This window comes from Hermetia illucens, chromosome 1, assembly GCF_905115235.1.
Source record: "Hermetia illucens chromosome 1, iHerIll2.2.curated.20191125, whole genome shotgun sequence".
NCBI lineage: Eukaryota > Metazoa > Arthropoda > Insecta > Diptera > Stratiomyidae > Hermetia > Hermetia illucens.
The window spans coordinates 67835145-67852053 of NC_051849.1; the positions used below are offsets into that span (position 1 = coordinate 67835145).

At 37.3% G+C, this 16909-nt stretch overlaps 1 protein-coding gene across 1 annotated transcript in view; it reads left to right on the plus strand.

The window, feature by feature from the left end:
* Nucleotides 1–2594: 2594 nt before the first annotated feature.
* The window catches only part of LOC119646639 (cytochrome P450 4c3), a 77508-nt gene continuing 63193 nt past the window's right edge, over nucleotides 2595–16909 (plus strand). Inside the window, exon 1 of the mRNA XM_038047152.1 lies at nucleotides 2595–3295. Within this exon, the coding sequence (XP_037903080.1) occupies nucleotides 3076–3295 (220 nt within the window). The 5' untranslated portion in view covers nucleotides 2595–3075. The remainder of the gene's footprint in view (nucleotides 3296–16909) is intronic.

Below are 16909 nucleotides of genomic sequence, written 5' to 3' on the forward strand. Positions count from 1 at the left end.
AATTGGTTAAATATGGAGGCGACCAGTTACACCAAGTGGTTCATCAACTTGTGCTCAAGGCATGGGACAGCGAATCAATGCCTGACGATTGGCAACGAGGCATTATCTGTCTCATATATAAAAAGGGAGATATCACACAGTGCAGCAATTATAGAGGTATCATGTTGCTGAGTACCATCTTTAAGATATTCTCCACTATCTTGCTAGGCCGGATAGCCCCATACGCCCAGAACATCATTGGCCCATACCAAAGAAGCTTCACTCCAGGCAAATCAGCAACAGATCAGATTTTCTCTCTGCGGCAAGCGATGGAAAAACTGTTGGAATATGGACCGTCCGCCTATGATAGCATAGCCAGGGTAAAACTGTACACGACCATGAGAGAATTCGGTATCCTGACGAAATTAATAAGACTGGCTAGGCTGACCTTGACCAATGTGCGAGGCCAGATAAAAGCAGCAGGATCACTCTCAAGACCATTCGACATCAACAACGGTCTACTACAAGGGGATGCGCTATCATGCGTCCTCTTTAACCTGGCCCTCGAGAAAGTGATCCGTGATGCTGAGGTAAATGCAAGAGGTACAGTCCTCTTCAAGTCCACCCAACTACTGGCCTATGCTGACGATATCGACATCATGGGAAGAACCACCCGAGACGTACAAACTGCCTTCACCCAGATCGAACAGGCGGATATCGGCCCGAGATCTTGGGCTGCACATCAATGAAGGCAAGACAAAATATATGGTGGCACCGTCAGCACCGAAGACGAATCAACCAACAACATCAAACCGTACTGGTCAAACACAAACACGAAGAAGAATAAGGATAGGAGAATACAACTTTGAGACCGTTGACAATTTCTCCTATCTAGGGTCGAAAATCACAACCGATAACAACAACGATGATGAAATCCGCGCACGATTATTGGCAGCCAACAGACCCTATTTCAGCTTACAAAAACTGTTCCGCTCGAAACGTCTCACCATAGGGTCAAAGCTCTTACTGTACAAGACAATGATCTTGCCAGTCCTCATGTATTCCTCGGAGACTTGGGTTCTTAACAAGAAAAATTCTCTTGGCCGCGTTCGAGAGAAGAATCCTCCGAAGAATTTTTGGCCCCCTTATATACGAATGGACGATTTCGTAGCCTACATAACGACGAAATCTATGAGCGATACCATCACCGTCAGGTTGTGGATCAAATCCGGTTCAATAGGTTACGGTGGGCGGGTCACTTAATCCGTATGGATGAGGATGATTCAGCCCGGAAAGCCAAAGGGCAATATCTATGGTAGAAAAAGAAGACGAGGTAGGCCCTGCCTAAGATGGAGCGATGACGTAAGTCAGGACGCCTGACAGCTTTTAGCGATATCGAATTGGTGAACCTCGGCGCACAAGGGGAATGTCTGGAGTTCCTTATTAAGGCACGCCTAAATCGGATACCGGTTGTTGCGCCGTTGATGATTATGATCTCTATACCCCCCCCCCCCCCCATACATGTAAAAGGGTGGTGTAAAAATTGTTTTCACCGAATGTAGTCATGTGGGGTATCAAATGGAAGGTCTCGATTAGTACTTTTCGAAACCGGACTTAGTTTTGAGATTTGTTAGAAAAGCGGGGAGTGGGAGGGGTGGAAAGTGATGATTTCTTTAACGGGCCCATTCTCAGAAAGTACGTAACCGAAAAATGAAAAAAATCCTGAAGCTTCCTCTATATGGTGCCCAGGCCTCAAAATACTCTCCATATCGATATCTGTTCAAATAAAGTTTATAATAGTGTATTACAATATTTTTGGGAAAATTGAGTAAAACCCCCCTTAAGTTTATCCCAGAGTTATAAAACTTGGTAGTAGTTGGCATATTATCCCCAAGTTTGATCAAAATCATACTATTAGTAACAAAGTTACAGTAGCTCAAAGTTGTCTTCACCGTGTAAATTTACAACCCGAAGTACTAAATCTGACATGCTAATTGCATATACATAACGGGCTACGTACAAATGGGGTAGTTCTACCGTCGAATATACTCACAGAAGAAGCAAGCAAAACCTTCCATACCTGAGGCGCTCAGCTTCCGGTTTCCCGACTTGTTGTTATCATATTTAACAGTGACCCGTGCCATATTCGGCAATTCTGGATTTCTACTTTGAAACTTACAAATCGAGTGGATTAGAAAACTCCTACATCCTAAACCAGTAATCCAATAGTTGGAATTACCTTACTTTTTTTCAATAGATCTGTTAAAGTAAATAATAAAATTGCAAATTAAATTGTTTCTAGTCAACCCAACAGAGAGAGTATCGATGTTTACAGTCGATACTTATCTAACAAAGACCATGTATCAAAACTTTTACATCCGCTACCTGCATCTCAAGATATCAGCGCAAGCAACTCCAATAGATACATCTGAGCGTGAACAGAAAAGCCCCATCCGAGTGCGATCTTGCTTTTGAGTGTCCGGCCAATCGATCTTGTGTGCGAATGTTGCCTTGATTTCCTTTTCAACGGTCTTTTTGGCGGGCTCTTGCGGAAACCCATAACGCTCAAGAAGTTGTTAGTAGTAGTAGATACTGCACCCGCCACCAGACAGTTTGGTCGGTTACTGCCTTTACTAGTTTCCACGGGGTCTTCCACTGATCGTGGTCGAATGGACCATGAAGGGATGGCGACAAAGAAGATAGTTTTCATTGTAGTAGTAACTAAGAAGAACAAATTAGAGTTTAGCGAAGTAATTTAAAAATTTACGTAACTATCAAAATTTGCTTAGTCGAGTTTCGACAATAGACCTGCGAAGTTTTCGAATAACGATCTCCTAAGAATCCCGCGATCTAGTTCAACAATTTTTTAAAACAATTAAACTGAAAGTGATCGCTGGAGTAACGTTCGTGGTTTTGAAATATTTTTGAAAATTTATAACGAATTTTTTTAATTTTGAGTGCCAAAAATAAATTGTAATAACCGAAATTATTTTACTAAAACAGTGCCAGAGTCTGTGACATATTCTGAAAAAAGAAATTTGCTGTTGTTTTAAGTTCAAGTGCTTTAACGAACTTTAAAGACCAAATTAATCCACAATGAGTTCGATAATTACGCAGAGCAAACTTCTATCACAATCGATGAAAATAGCTGGAAGTTTCTCACCGATTACTATCATTATCTTAACTACTATCATTGGTTTAATTTTCATACGCAATCGGCGGCGATCGCGGGTGGTGAAATTAATCGAAAAAATCCCTGGACCGTTATCTCTCCCACTTATTGGGAATACACTGGAATCAAATGTCGATCATGATGGTAAATATTGACGGTTATTTTTGACTTTTGTTATGCTTTTGTGTTTTGTGTATTCTTTTGGATGTTGATATCTTAAATATTTATTTAAGCCGTGAAGGAAGAATGGAGACGCTCTCGCGATGTGAGATTGTGTATTGCATGGTGTTAATTGCTTGAATGTAGTTCGAAATTGGATTTTTGCGGGTGTCTCTGAGCCTGCATTGGAATACTATTTTGAAAAAATGTTTCTTGTATTTCATGGAGTTTGCAGATGAGAGATGGTTGTTATCAGTATATCTGGCTTTAGATTGGAGCGAACGCACTGCGAATCATCAAACACGAGCATGCGTTAAGTGTTTGCAAATATACAATCGTGCCGGTTTCAAGATCATTCATTGTGAGATGATTGCGGAATAGTTTGGTGATTCGGTGAATCGAACGTGGTAATTTTTGGTGGAAAATATAAAATATCACATTGATATCACGATTGATATAATACGCATCTGGGTCTACTGAAGTAAATTTAACCATTATGAAATTATATTGAGAAAATATTTCATATCCGATTCTCAACGATCGATGGATTCTACTCCTGCTCAAAGATTCGCACCTTATCGATATGTCTCTTTGATTGACAAATAACAACGAAGTATGTCGAATTACTTCAAACTGATTCAGTATTTTTCTGTTCTCAGTGTTTTTGTAATGCTAAAGAGTATTATCTGATCCAGACTGGCCACCACGTGGATAGGATGCAGTTGGTCTATCAGTTTTGACTGTTCAAGCGAAAATATGTCAAATTCTCATCTCACGGGCTCCCATGTCCACAGTTGAACTAATGACGTTACGGCTTGCCGTTACGTGGGTGGTGCTTTCGGTTCAACTGACGGCCGAGTGCATTGCGGGTTCTTCCGCCCTACGACTCGGTCGGAATAGCCTTTAGCTACCGTAGGGAATCTATTTTTATGGACTCAATCGACTTATGGTGCGATATTTGAATTTCTAAAACGGAGAAACCACCGGGAGCTAAATCTCACGAATACTGCAGCTGAGGGATAGCTCTTGTTTTGTGTTAGGCCAAAAATTCAACCGCAATCAGCCAATCAAACTTAGGTAACATGCAATCTGTACAAAAATTAACAATGATTGATTTCACCCCAGACGCCATATAATCGTCACCACGGGCCCCAGTATTTCCGCATAATTTTCACCCCGGACCCGGATATTCTCTCCATGGCCCTGCAAATATTCAAAAGAAACGAAACAGGCAAAAATGCAAGTAATAGATAAACAAACCGCAATAAAACACCCGAAAAAGTAGACTCAAAAATTGCTTTTGAAACGTAACCTAACGAGGACCACAGTGCAACAAAGTGGTAACTTCTTGAAAATAAAGTGGCTCATAAAAGTCTACGAGAAAACTCTTCCTCTGAAATAGACAGGTGCACAGTAGATTCCATTGAATCTAAGAAAATATTGAATTTGAACTATGATACATGAACCCATGTTTTGGTGTAAGCCAGTGGGGAATTGATTTTCTTCACGAAAATCCTCAACGCAGAGCAGATGGTGCGGAAATCAAAATTTTAAAGGCGTTGAAAAATTGAATAGCGAAAGTAACCGAAATGGGAGTCTTAAAAACAATAACCCACTAGAAGATAGATACGCACAAAAAAAACCAACTCATTTTCTGGCTGAAAGGTTCCAGTTCTTAGCGTGATTACGTCCATAACACGAGGAGAACTCCTTGTGGACCGAATATCTCCAATTGAGGTTTACAACATAAACCTACCGGTTGAACCCCATAATTATGGTTGAGGTGTTGGATAGGCATTCAAATCAATCCATGTCTAAAAACAACCGTCAGTTTATGTTTATGCAGCAGGCACTCACGTTCAACTCCAAGCCTTCTAATCAATATGCAATACTAGCAAATCTTCAATATACTCTGGCGAAGCTAGGCAAGATGTTCGACATGTGAACACTTCCTTCAGAACTCACAGGAGAGTATTTCGCAAGAAATATATCTCTTTTAATCAGAGGGTACTAAGTATTGCTTTATGGATGATTATATGACATGATGTACCACAAGTAGAACTTAATTCCTTTGCAGATATGCGCTATGTGAGATAAAATGAGCTGCTCACTTCTTTTCTTAAATCTGATACTGATCTACAGGTTTAGTTCTCGCCCTCATACTGCACTTTTATTTTTTTTGGGAACAAAGTTAAACCCACTTTGAAACCCAATGGTGCCGATAATCTTGCTTTTCTTTATTTTCACCAATTAAAGCAACAATAGTTATTCAAACACACTGTCAGAATCTAACAGAGGGAAAGTCGAAGTAATTGAGAATCGAGGGGTTCGATTTTCATTCCCCGAGTTGGAATCCCGGTTTTGATAATGGATGTTCATGTTTGTCTTTGTGCTTGTCCCACTGCTATAGATAGCATAACATCCATAACATTAATTATTAAATGGGAAATGAAACAACAATGGAAAATGAGACACTATTATGAATAAGAAAGGCAAACTACCAGCACTTGATCTTCGCCAAATGAAATGAAATGAAATTCTAATTTTTCCCATTATCTTTTTATCTACTAATCACAATCAACGTTTTCACTTCATTCTAAAAAAAGATCGATCATTTATTACTTTACAAAAAGAATTGTTTGTTGAATTTTGACCTCCTATGACGATGAACGATTCTGAAGCCTATATAACGATGAAATTTATGAGCGATACCGTGACCGTCTCGTTGTGGATAAAATCCGATTACGGTTGACAAGTCACCTAATCCGTATGGATGAGCATGATCCAGCCCAGAAAGTCTATATGGGCAATATCTATGGTAAAAAAAGAAGACGAGATGTGAGATAGACCCTGCCTGAGATGGAATGATGGCATAAGTCAGGACGCTAAACAGCTCTTCGAGAGATCGAATGGCGTAAAACCAGGATGTCTGGAGTTCCGTGGTAAGACAAACCTAGACCGGACACCGGTTGTTTCCCCGTTAATGATGGTGCAGCAAGAAGTTTAGGAAACTGCGTGCCTAGACGCACGCATACAGTGAACACAGTGAATTTCATCGTTCTATCTTAAATAAACAATTTTTTCACCAAATATTGCCATGTACGGTGTTCCGATTTTACTATTCAAAACTAGTCTCAGTTCTGATATTTAATGTACACAAGTCGAGGTCGGGGACTGAAAAGTGGTAATTCCTTTCACGGACCCTACCTAGCCGAAAAATTTGAAAAAATCATCAAGCTGCCACTATATAATGTCTAGGCCCCGAAATCCATATCGATATCTGGTCAAATAAAGTTAATAATAATATATTACTATAATTTTTAGTAATTGATTGCAAAACCCCCTTTAATTCCATCGTAAATCATGAAGTAATATAGAGTATAGTATAAAGCATGATCCTACCGAAATTGGAAGAAATCACCTTTTACTAACAAATTTATAATAGATCGAAATTTTCGCTTCAGTACAGTGAAATGACAATTATGGCTTAATACATGCACTATATTACATGCTAGGCACTAATGGGCCGAATATCCTTTTAAATGTTTTTAGGAAGGGAATACACGAAACCTTTCATATCTGAAACGTCCAGCTTCAGGTTTCCCCACTTATTAATAATGAGTTCCACGTATAAAGATCTCAAAGGCTATCGCTTCGGCAGTACCACTACAACGACCCTATACCATTTCCCAGTTACAAAATGCATGGGTTTTTCCTTTGAAAGCCCTTCGGTAATATTTCCCTTTCAGAAGAAAATCAAAGTTGAATGAGCTTCACAGCAAAATAAAGAGTTGAAGGGCATGGAAACTATTCAATTTTCAATTTTCTTTTTGCAGGGACATTGTAGTGGGATTTATAGTAGACAACTTCCTATAAAACTTATGGACAATTGACAGCACAACTACATACTTGACACTCTATTGGTTCAAAACACATATTATCTGGCTAAATTCGTTATGTTAAAGGTAACAAAGGTGGATATCCGCGGCAACTTCGGCCACTAAATTGCGAAACCTTTCAGAGAGTAAAAAATGCCACATGAAGTTCTAAACCAGGTTAAGATAAGAAGAGCGTAACGAAAATGCCTCCAGAAATTAAATTAATTAAACAAGATTTGAAAGCTCTGGCATTTATCTATGAAAGTTTTGAGCCAATGAAGCAAAGTATCTATTAAAATACCAATTTTACGTGGCAATGTTTAATAAACTAAGGTAGTTTCAGCAATTCAATTGCAGTGGTGGACAAAAGTGCACGACATCATATACTCTAGGTGCATTTACATTTGAATAAGAAAATTTTTGAAACACCGTTTGCTGAACTTATATCCCCACTTAGAGTCCGAAAATTTTAGTCGTTCTATGCATGCCTTCTGTTCACTCCTTTGTGGAGCAGGGAGTATCCTTACAATGTCTTTGCTGTTATTTTGCTCTTCATTATCATCAGACCTTATGCTGTACAATTGATAAGCTCACAACAGCGAAGCTGCTACATCCTCAGTAGTTTAACGAGTTGAAGTGCAACACCGCGTTTGAGTCCCGAAGGTTTCTTTGTGCGCTTGGACATAACCTCCATAAAACTCCCACTAGGCCAACCGATACAACAGGGCTGAAAGTACATGAACCAGAGATTCTCCTGTGACATGTAAATTTAGAGGGCTGTCCCGGTTCCTATGGTAAAGGTTCGTGACCGAAGCCACTTCGAATGTGCCCCTGGATCTGATGGCCATAAGTAAACCTTGGAGCATTCGCCTACTGCATCACGCCCAGAAAGCCAAACTGAGTATAACGTTTGCCGGTGTCACCACGTGGAATATTTGGTTAGTTTAGCCAACAGAGTTGCTTCTCTGTCTTCCTTGCCGCCACCTCAGAGAACCACAGCAGCGGAAATGCAAGTACCTCAACAAAAAGATCAAGTTGAGATCTTTGGTCTCTGCATGCTGTTATATAGAAGCAGTGAGCACTAATCTCACTTGAAAACTCCCAATCATGCCTGCGTTATATTACTGCGAACGAAGCAGAGACCCGTGTTGATCAGAAGACGAAGTGACAGTTGGTAGGTCATACATTGCAACAATGGTAGGCCTTAGTCTAAGTGGCTTAGAACAATGGGGAAGAAATGCCGAAACCTCGCGAGTCCTACAGGATCCGTCAGCAACGGCGGATAGATGTGGTTGGCACACTACGCCCAAATATTCATATATTTTGTCTATAATATAATTGCAATAAATGGGCGAAAGGTAGTTTGCAATTATCAACCCCAATTCATCAAACACCCTTGAAGTTGAATTATATATTTATGTATATATGTTATATACCTGCCTTGGTAAAAGTTGCAACTGGGTCTTTGCAGTGGTTTGCCATTTCTTATGATTTAAAATCAAACCTTTTACCGCTCCACTCAAGGGCACTACCTGCTAAAGTTTGAAAAAGTCACGATTTATGGTCATATCTTGTTGTACATGCTACTTAAAATCTATATGTTAGCACACATTGAATTTTTGCACTAGAGAACGTGGGTATTTAATTAAGTTTTCTTGATCTATATTCATTCGTACCTTATATTTCAATCTGATTCCGACTTATTTATTTCACCATTCCCAGCTCTAACCTTAAGAAAGGCGAATAAAAGGTGCAACTGGCGAAGGCCAGTTACTTCTTCAGAATTAATTGATACTTTGTTGGTTATGTGACATTTTAACATGGGATCAATATCAATAAACGTAGCATTTTGCATGTGGTTCGTGTTTTATAAAATATGAATTTCTGCTTGCGTAGACAAGATCCAGTAGTCTATATTCTGAAAAGTGATGATTTAGGGCTGTCAGGACGTCTAGACGTCTTGTGGTTTTCTGGCTTCAAGCTCGAATTAATTTTATTCTTGTTCTTGCAGAGTTGCTCCATAAGCAATGCCATCCTCTTATTAGTTTGAATTTTTCATGAATTCACTTTCATTTTTGCACTTTGTAAAATAACAATGAACTTTAACTTCGCTCGTATGTTAATTTTACTTCTCCCTAAATTGAAGAATAGATTATAACGTATCACCAGATATACTTCCCGTAACAGCATTGACATTGATAATTTCAATATTCCTAAATCATAGGCCTTCAAAAATTGTAAAGTTTTCTAGTTCATTAACACGAGATCTTTTCTCGGTTAATTTGGCTGATTTGATTTTTTTTATTTACTATTACTATTAATATAGCTATTGTGTTTTATGGGAAAATACGAATGCATCCAAAAATGTCATTGAGTGTAGCATCGATTTATGACCTTTACAAGAACGCCCAAACAAACGATTTAGATTTCAACATTTACATAAATCTAGTTAAATTAAGATGAAGATATGCAAAACTCAGACGATGTGCATGAAAATATATATTAGTATATCGTTTTCCAAAAAATTGTAAAAATAATATATAGCACTTCATGCTTTTCCTCTTTTAATATGATGCAAAGTGAAACATTCATTTTCCTTGGTTCTTTCGAGCTTGAAGGCTATCTTTGCGGCAGGTAAAAGATATCAGATTATGATGACAAGATGTACATCAATTAAATTATTCTTGTGCCTCTATTTTGACTTAATTGATCTTGATATTAAAATCCAGAGTAGAAGATAACCACAAAGATAAAATCGTAACTGTAATCAATCATGCGTTGATATAATTTGCATATTTATGCTTTGGACCCGTTGGATATTATATTACAATCACTATCCCCTCATTATTTATTGAAGTAATAGTGACGTAGATATAATTTAAAATTAATAAAACCTCACTTTACATGTTCGCAAAACTATAATTACGACTTCATAGTAATTTTATTTAGTGTTAATGATACCTATCCGGGTACGTGCCTTTTAATTTTGCTCTCATTACATTAAAAACTAGTGTTTATGTAACACCGGGAAATGTTTTTCCTTTCGACAAGAATTTTTGTCATTTTCTTGAGCGCTCAACCAAACCCAAGTATGCCAGACAGTTTTAATTTATAGCATATTACTATATTGGCACCAATAATCAAAAAGACGGGGATATTATGATAATTTATATTAATTTGAATAAAACGACAGCGCGCGGGTCTTCCTTACGCTAAAAGTGGCTCACATAAATTTTCAGCTGAGCATTGTGAAGGGCAACCCAGACAAACTTTAGATCATTCAGAGAATTTTTTACTTCTTGGAGAGCAATCAGAATGATTTGAATTCTATTTAAGAAAAACGGGTAGAACTGCATTAAGGATAATTTGAATACTTTATTCTGATTGTTACAAACACAATTGACAAACAACATAATTGTTGTTTTAATCCATTTAGTTAATTTTTTTTGTTTTTGTTTGAAGATCGTGCAATCGCTCAATTTTTGAGAAAAGAATATAATTACCTGGGAACCAGTTTTGTTTTCAAAGAGTAAATGGCCTTTGAAAAGAATTTATCCTTGAATGGACTCATTCTTTGACTAAGCTATGATATTTAAGATCTATAAAAATCAAATATCAAAGTTATTATAGTTGTGGCAAAACTTGCTTAAAAGGCGTTTTAATGGGAATCTTGTATTCTGCATCCTATAAACATACATATACAAATATGTGAGACAGGAACACATTGGTGAATCAAAAAAATTACATCAACTGATAATAATAATAGAATAGAAAGCCTCAGTAGACATAGAACAATATTAACAGAAACTAATGAACCAGGGCAGGTTAAGATGCTCCATAATCAGCATCCAAGCTAACTAGTATAAACTCCGAGAACAAGGTTACCAAAGAAACAGCAAAAGTAGGATATATGGGCAGCTCTACTCACCCAAACAACATTTCCTGGCCTGCATAAAATGAGACGACCTTTTAGGGTTCGCAAATCGAATTCTTAATTCACAAAAATTGATTTCAAGTAGAATCAACGTATTTCATGCTACGAAATTAAAATTCAAATGAAGTGAAGGCAAAAGACAGAATAAAATAATGATAATGCTAATAAAATGACAAAGTTCTAATAATGGTATCAAAATAATGTGATAATAAGTCGGGAAACCGGAAGCTGGGCGCTTCAGGTATGAAAGGTTTTATTTGCTTCTTCTGCAAGTACATTTGAGTGAAGAATTATCCCATTTGCACGTAGCCCGCTATGGATATTCATTTAGCATGTCACAGAATTAGTACTTCGGGTTGTAAATTTACACGGTAAAGACAATTTCGGCTACTGTAACTTTGTTGCTAATAGTATGATTTTGATCAAACTTGGGGATAATATGCTTCATATTTTATAACAAGTTCTATAACTCTGGAATGAACTTAAGGGGGGTTTTACTCAATTTTCCAAAAAATATTGTGATATACTATTATTAACTTAATTTGAACAGATATCGATATGGAGAGTATTTTGAGGTCTGGGCACCATATGAAGGCAGCTTCATGATTTTTTTCAGATTTTTCGGTTGGGTAGTTCCTGAGAATGGGTCCGTTAAAAAATCGTCACTTTCCACCCCTCCCACTCCCCGCTTTTCTAACAAATTTCAAAACCAAGGCCGGCTTCGAAAAATACTAATCGAGACCTTTCATTTGATACCCTACATGACTACATTCTGTGAAAAAAAGTTTACACCCCCCTTTTACATGTACGGGATCCCCCCCCCCCCTAAATTCAACCTAGAAAGATATCACTCACTGCATGTCTGGGGTCCACAGTTCCCACCTTCTCACCAAATTTCGTGTCAATCGGTATAGCCGTTTCTGAGAAAAGTGCTTGTGACAGACAGACATTGAACCGATTTTAATAATAATAATTGTTTGTAAAACAAAACCTTAAAAAAGAAAATAGCACTGTCTAATAGAATACTAAAAATGAACTAAAATTCTATTATAGAATGAAAATAAATTTAACGAGGGGTAGACTGGCAGAAATAATAACAATAAGTTAGGAATATTGGCTGGGAAAAATTGGCTAATACAATAAAATAATAATAAAATGAAAAGTTCATGGAGAAATAGAACAACAACCATAGCCATCAATAATAACAATTCATTAAGAGACAAAAGCCAGGAAAAGTCAATTGAAATCGCAACTAAGAATTTGTAGCAAGGAAGGATCCTGACGCATACCAGAGGCAATCACAAATAGGCTATTACCTTAAGAACTGTGAAAAGTATACTTTACTTCCCAGTCTAGCTAACGAAAAGCATACTTTTATGTTTTTCTGTTCAAAACCAACAAATTAAGAGCTCCCTTAAGGGGGTTTTCCTATGTGAGGCTCGATATTTCCAAGTTTTTCTCGTCTGATTTTTTTTTTGGCAATAAAAAGAACTGAAATGCTTTTATATATTATTATTGGGGTCCTGAATTATGGATGAATACCCAGCGTTGGATGAATACGCAATTAAACTTAATTGGAAATGTGGAGCTCCTTTATAACTATACCCCGCGCAAGCACAAACGAAATCATTCATCTCTAGCAAGAAGAAACGTGTGTAGCAAAAACAAAAGTAAGAAATGCAAAAAAATAAGACTGCCTATCGGTGTTAGAAACGAATCCAACCGATTCTAGTGGCATTCTCCCCAGTGACAACACTAAGTCTTATACTGGAGCTACAGCAGTCTCAAAAATTAACGAAGTGTGCTAGGCTACTTGATCATCCTGCCTGTTGCCCCTTGATTTCCATCTATTTAGGCCGCTCAAAGAAGTTATAGGAGGGCATCAATTCGAAGATGATACTGGAATGTAGTAGTTCGTGCGCAATCGGCATCTGGCCCAACTAACTTCATTCAACGATACTGGGATAAGAAACCTTCTTCCCCGCTTGGATAAAAGCAGCACAAAGACGAAAAAAATGGTGGTATTTTTTGTTTATAATTTTTTTTAATAAAAAAATGACCCGCCTACGAAAGTCCAGATAAATCGGTTTTCTCTATACCAATTGCTTATTGACATTCGCCTTTGACCAGGATGATCATTTGCCATCTGCTCCTGCCAAAATTGCGCGAAAAACTAGATAACTCAAGACATTGGAACCATGAATTGAGCCCACCCAAACATTTGTCCCATTTCTATCTAGCTCGTAATATATATATGTATCATGCCAACTATTCAATTTAGTGTGAAACTGACAAAGCGTTAGATTGCGGTAAATATGGAAAAAAACGCGTCTATTTTGATCTAATCATAACTTTATTAGTAATAATGCAATTTCCATCAAACTTGTTAGTATTATGCTATATGATTCTAGGATCTCTCTCTCAACGAGGGTTTGCAGTCAATTTCTACAAAAAATCAGTAATATACTTTAACTTTATTTAAACTAATGCCGGTATAGCGGTATTTCGGAACCTCGATACCGTATAGTGGCAGCTTGGTGAATATTAGATTTTTTGGTTCGATAGTTTCTGAGAATGGTCCGTGAACACTTTGCAGTCCCTACACTCCCCCTTTTGTATCCAATGTCAAAACTGAAGTTATCTTTAGAAAGTACTAATCAAGACCTTTCATTTAATACCTAAGATTACTATATTCAGAAAAAACATACACCCCCCTTTTGCATGTCTGGGGATCCTGCTTTAAACTCCATGTAAAACAATGTTACACTGCATGTGTGAACGCTCACAGTCTCCACCTTCTCACCAAATTTCGGGTCACAAAACGAAACAAGTTGAGAAACTGGAAGTTGGACGCTTCATGGATGAATGATTTTGTATATTTCTTATATAAATATATTTGAGAGGACATTGGCACAATTTACATAATGTATCTGCATATATTGCGTCAAAGTATTAACTTTAGCGTGATCCTGACATTCACTGAACCGAGAATTGACTTACAATAACTTTTTTAGTAATAGTGTGAATTTGTAATTTTTTTAATTTTTTTCACATTTTTCAGTTTGATAGATCCTAAGAATAGGTCCATGAAGAAATGTCTACTCTCCTGGACCCTTCCTCCCCCCCCCCCCTTTTTATACTAAATGTCAGAGCTGAGGCCAGCATTGAAAAGCTTTAATCGGGATCCCACCTGGCCGTATTTAGTGAAATAAAATGTTACTCTCCCTTTTGCATGTATGGAGACCCCACTTAAGTTGCACATAGAACGACATAACTCACTACATTTGTGGGCGTTCACAGTTCCCGCCTTCCCATCAAATATGTTGTCAATCGATACAACCATTTCTGAGAAAAGTGCGTGTAACCGGCAGACAGACAGACAATAAACCGATTTTAATAAGGTTTTGTTTTACATAAAACGAGTCATTAACATTTTATAATTAGAAAATCCATCAAGTTGAAATTTAAACTTTCATTTGACCCCAAGGACTAATCTCTGACATTCTCTTCATTTTATTATGATTCTGTTTTATTACTAGCTGTCGGTATCATTGATATTCTGCTGGCTCCACGACCACTAAACATTTTGTTTAGATCAAATTTACATCACTGGCAGATACTACTCTTTCACTAAACACAAGTGAACCAGTTGATTAATAGTGTAGTCCTGAGTTTTACTATTATATGAATTGATGTTTTATCTTATTTATTTAAATTTATTCATGTGACAATAAAAAGCAAAAGTTTTTACTACAGAAAAATCGTTTTTTTAGAAGAGAACATTGGCAGAAATCTTTTCTTTAAAAAACAAGTTTTTTTTCAAAACCATACTCTCTAATCAATGAGACTAAATTAAATTATGTTCATCCGTAGCTAACCTAGCGTCGTTCAACATTTATATTGAAGAGCTTGTTTAGAATCTTGTAGGACAATAAGGAAACACGCGATAACTAAATTATATGATTTCACGTTTAGATAATGCGGACATTCACCAAATAAAGAACAAGTTTCAATGCTTATCATAATCTAGAATAATAATGTTCTGCAATATATTAAAATATTATCGGGATTACAGAGAGTTTGGAAGCCACGTGTTAAAAAAATAAATATTCTAAGTTCTATATATTTGACAGGAATTTAAAAATGAAATCATGCAAAATCTAAACTACAAAATTTGAGAAATTTACACCCTTGCCAAATCAAAACCGCTTAGAAATACTACTTAGTGGCACCTATTGTATCCATGATTACAGGCCAAAATTGATGAGATACACCTCATTAGCCAGTATATATTGTATCCTGTTTTTACCTCGAGTTTGTCAACGATATTTTTTGGTTGTGCTTCTAGTATGCCTAAATTTGACACCAAATTAAATTATACAATGCATGGAAAATAGTTGGCCATAAAATTTTTGTCAATTGTTTCAGCAGTTTTCAAGAAAATTTATGAGACCTTCAAAAAGTTTTAGCAGCAATATTAGTAGTAGGAACGCCAATATCGTGTTTCATATTATAGCTTATATCACCGTTAAGTTATCGAGTTTAAGGATGAACTTAAGCGGATTCTCAATAAATGTACAAAATATAATAAAGTATTATTTGAGCAGACATTGTGAGGGGGGATATTTTGAAAGCTAGATGCTAGGCAGACGCATCACCATCATGATTTATCCGCTCCAGAGCATCTGTTGACAACAGCAAAGATATCGCCTACATTTCATACCGGTAGATTGTTTTTCTCCTTTAATTGTTTTTAAGGTATCCTATTAACGTGTTTATAGGACACCTTGATAAGCGATTGGAAGAAAATACACCTACCCAGGGAATCTGCACGATACGTGGATGATGTGTTCTTATTGTCAACAAAGACGAAATAAAAAGCACCCTTAAAATTCACCATGGAAGTCGGAAAGGGCAAATAACACACCTTCTTTGATCTCTTTATTATTAAAACACGAAGCTTAATCGAGTTTAATGGCAACAGAAAACCCATACATTGCTTTTCGCGCAAAATGATATCTTCACAATCCATGATTAGCATAATGGCCTTCCTCCCACTCATGAAACGGCGTTATTACCGGAAGCTTAATTTCATCCTCGAAAGAGTCAAATTAAATAGATTCCAGGCCTCTAAAATCTATAGTTAATTTAAAAGGAGAAGTAGACGAAAAACTAATATCCCTCTCCGACCAGAATAAGATGCTGTAAGGTAAACCACCTACTCAACCGCTAACCGAACTGAAAAACAAATTAGTCTTAGTGAAGGACAAAAAAGGGCCCTAGTAACATGTCCTAAATAAGAACAAGTCGGGAAACCGGAAGCTTGACGCTTCAGGTATAAAAGGTTTTGTGTTTCCCTATGTGAGGAGCGTAACGTAGCTCTCCATTGGCTGATAGCATTGACCCGAGATATTTAGATCGCTCATTTCTGTGAAGGTTACTGCCATTGCCAGAACTCAGCGATTTAAATATCCCAAGTCAATACTATCAGCCAATGGAGAACTGCGTAATGAAATTGCTTCAAGCATTAACGCAACCTGGATGAAGTGGCATTCCACAACTGGTATTCATTGTGATCCCAAATCTAAAATTTACTACAACGTCGCCGTCTGCCGCTCCTATAGTTCTGAGTATTGGTGGACTATAAAAGACAATGAACGGCGCCTTGCGGTAATGGGGACAAAGATGTTGCATTGCACTGGTGGCGTAATACGCTTTGATCACGTTCGAAATGAAAATATCCGCGACCGATATGGGTTTGCACCTATCATGGGAAAACTGCGAGAG